The sequence below is a fragment of the Cebus imitator genome, unplaced genomic scaffold (assembly GCF_001604975.1).
Source record: "Cebus imitator isolate Cc_AM_T3 unplaced genomic scaffold, Cebus_imitator-1.0 Scaffold228, whole genome shotgun sequence".
Lineage (NCBI taxonomy): Eukaryota > Metazoa > Chordata > Mammalia > Primates > Cebidae > Cebus > Cebus imitator.
In genome coordinates this window covers 1,345,995-1,348,837 of record NW_016107543.1, presented here as the reverse complement: position 1 = coordinate 1,348,837, position 2,843 = coordinate 1,345,995, and the positions used below count along the sequence as shown (strand labels likewise).

The 2,843-nt window shown below is 44.2% G+C and overlaps 1 protein-coding gene across 1 annotated transcript in view; it reads right to left on the bottom strand.

The window, feature by feature from the left end:
* SOCS7 (suppressor of cytokine signaling 7) overlaps nt 1–2,843 on the bottom strand; it is a 45,605-nt gene that overhangs the window by 33,821 nt on the left and 8,941 nt on the right. Inside the window, exon 2 of the mRNA XM_017497070.2 lies at nt 1,235–1,299. Within this exon, the coding sequence (XP_017352559.1) occupies nt 1,235–1,299 (65 nt within the window). The remainder of the gene's footprint in view (nt 1–1,234; nt 1,300–2,843) is intronic.

Sequence of the window (2,843 nt, the reverse complement as noted above, 5' to 3'; positions counted from 1 at the left end):
ATGGCGCAATCTCAGCTCACCGCAACCTCCGCCTCCTGGGTTCAGGCAATTCTCCTGCCTCAACCTCCTGAGTAGCTGGGATTACAGGCACGCGCCACCATGCCCAGCTAATGTTTTTTTGTATTTTCAGTTTCACCATGTTGACCAGGATAGTCTCGATCTCTTGACCTTGTGATCCACCCGCCTCAGCCTCCCAAAGTGCTGGGATTACAGGCGTGAGCCACCACGCCCGGCCTGAAAACAACTATTAACTAGAATGACATGGTATCACAAGATAAGATTTTTAAATTCTGGGCTTGGGTAAAAACAGAGATCTCCTTCTCCACTACAGTAAATGTCTATACAGGTACCAATTCACTTGTTTTGACAGTTCAGAGCAGTCTATCCAGTTGCAGGTCTCATTGGCCTGCTTAACATCTTCCTGGAAGCATCCATTCCCAAATCCTAAGTCTTCCAATCACCTTTTTGAGGGACATGATACCCAAAGGAGTTTGAGATTGGAAATTTTTTAAAGGCCTCTCAGTCACAACCAATGAGAAGTACTCAGTTTCTGAGACTTTTCTACAGCTTATTCATGCAGGAGCTTTACATGTGACTGACATAACAGAAGATCTCCCTCTCTGAAAAAGTTCCCTACAAAACGAGAAGGCAGTTACCTATCATCCAAAGGATATTCTACAGACTTCCTACTTTAGCAGCTGTGTTCCCTGCTGCAAGAGGGCAGACTTAAATTAGATACAATAAAGAACTCTAACAGCTGCAAAAACTGCAAGCCCCTAAAAAGACAAGAGCTCATGTATCCCTTTTGCCCAAAGTCTTTAAAAATAGACCAGATAATCATGGATCATTTTTATGAGATAACCCATGAACTCCCTTGGAAGCAGGGACAGAAATTGTATGACTTCTAGGGAGTCTTTTATGTGCTCTGAGCCCATAAATTTGTAATTCCTAGTTTTAATTTATATGTGATGACCCTGAACTAAGCACTGCATAACTGCTAGAGCCACCCAATTACCAACAAGCAGACTTTACCTCCAACTATAAAGCATCCAAAGTCAAGAACACATTTCATACCATAAAAATAGCCTCACTCCAAACCCACTGGGAAAGGAATGAAGGAAATAACTCCAGACACGCCTACAGCTTCCTGTGATGCATCTGCAAATGTTTCCCAACAGGTCTCAGAACACTCCTATTTTCAGATGTCAGAAGAGAGAAAGCTTATTACCCTTACCTGTGAACAGGGGGCTGAAGGAGACCGGAGAAAAGGCACTTTGAGTTCTTGTCAACCTGGGTTTCCTAGGGAGTGAGAAAGCACAGAGAGAGAATAAAGGAGAGAAATGAACACATATTCATTTAAGTCACCATAACACAGTTCCAGATGCACTGAAAAATAAAGCAAATCCTAGTCGCTGTCAGCAACACTCTTGTAATAAAGAATAAAATAAAAGGGGAGAATGAAATAATTAAGGCAATTCCTTAAATAGATTTGGCTACAGAATTCACCAGCCTACAAAGCAATGAGAAATCCCTTTGGGGCTCACCATACCCAGTATATTAAAAAGTAAAATACCTTGAGTGGTAATTAGCAAGTCCATTTCAAGAGGAAGGAAGTGGGATGCAGAGCTAATTTTCATCTGGGAGCCAAGAAAAAGGCTCTTGACCTGAACAGGCACCAGCTCAGAGCAAATTTTCCCTCTGGGCTTGGCTGTAGGATAGGTTGTCCCAAAGTGAACCAGGAAACATATTCTGACCTGAGAATAGCACTGCAGGATGCACATGCAATCTTCAACCTTGAAGACCTTTGATTTCTGTACAATTGCCCCAAGGCATGGGTCAAAGCCATCAGCTACTAAGTGGGGCTCCTCAGATTGGGGACTCTGCCTAGCACCCAAGAAGAGGGCCCATTCCTCTCTCTGAGCTGCCAGTCACACAGCTCTCCCCATGACTTCTTGATGCTGCCCCAGGGAACCAGTCTGAAAACCCAGATCTTTTGGTTCACACACCAAAGATCACTTTGTACCATACTTTCAAGTGGCTTTTCAGCAATAAATGAAAGAAACTCAGACTCCAACGAAGATATTCCTGCCAGAAGTGTGTTAAACTCAGAAAAGCTCACCTCAGAATGACTAAACTTGTCAAGGTGATAGAAATATGCTATATGCTGGCTAGGTGTGGTGGCTCACACCTGTAATCCCAGCACTTTGGGAGACGGAGGTGGGCAGATCAGAGGGTCAGAAGTTCAAGACCAGCCTGGCCAACATGGTGAAACTCTGACTATACTAAAAATACAAAAATTCGCTGGGCGTGTTGGTGCATGCCTGTAATCCCAGATACTCAGGAGGCTGAGGCAGGAGATTGCTTGAGCCAGGGAGGTGGAGGCTGCAGTGAACCGAGATCATGCCACTGTACTCCAGCGTGGGTGACAGTGAGACTCTATCTCAAAAAACAAAGAGCTATATGCTGATTACGGTAGAGGTTATGATGACTATATATAAATTTGTCAAAATTAATAGAGCTGGACACTTAAAAGGTACATTTTGTAGTATATAAATTATACCTCAGGCCTGGTGTGATGGCTCACACCTGTAATCCCAACACTTTGGGAGGTGGAGATGGGCAGATTGCTTGAGCCCAGGAGTTTGTGACCAGCCTGAGCAATATGGTAAAACCTCATCTCTACAAAAAAATACAAAAATTAGCTGGGCATGGTGGCACATGCCTATAGTCCCAGTTACTCAGGCGTGTGAGGTGGGAAGATCATCTGAGCCCAGGAAGGTCAAGAGTGCAGTGAGCCATGATTGAGCCGCTCCAGCCTGGGTGAGAGTGAGACCCTGTCTCAA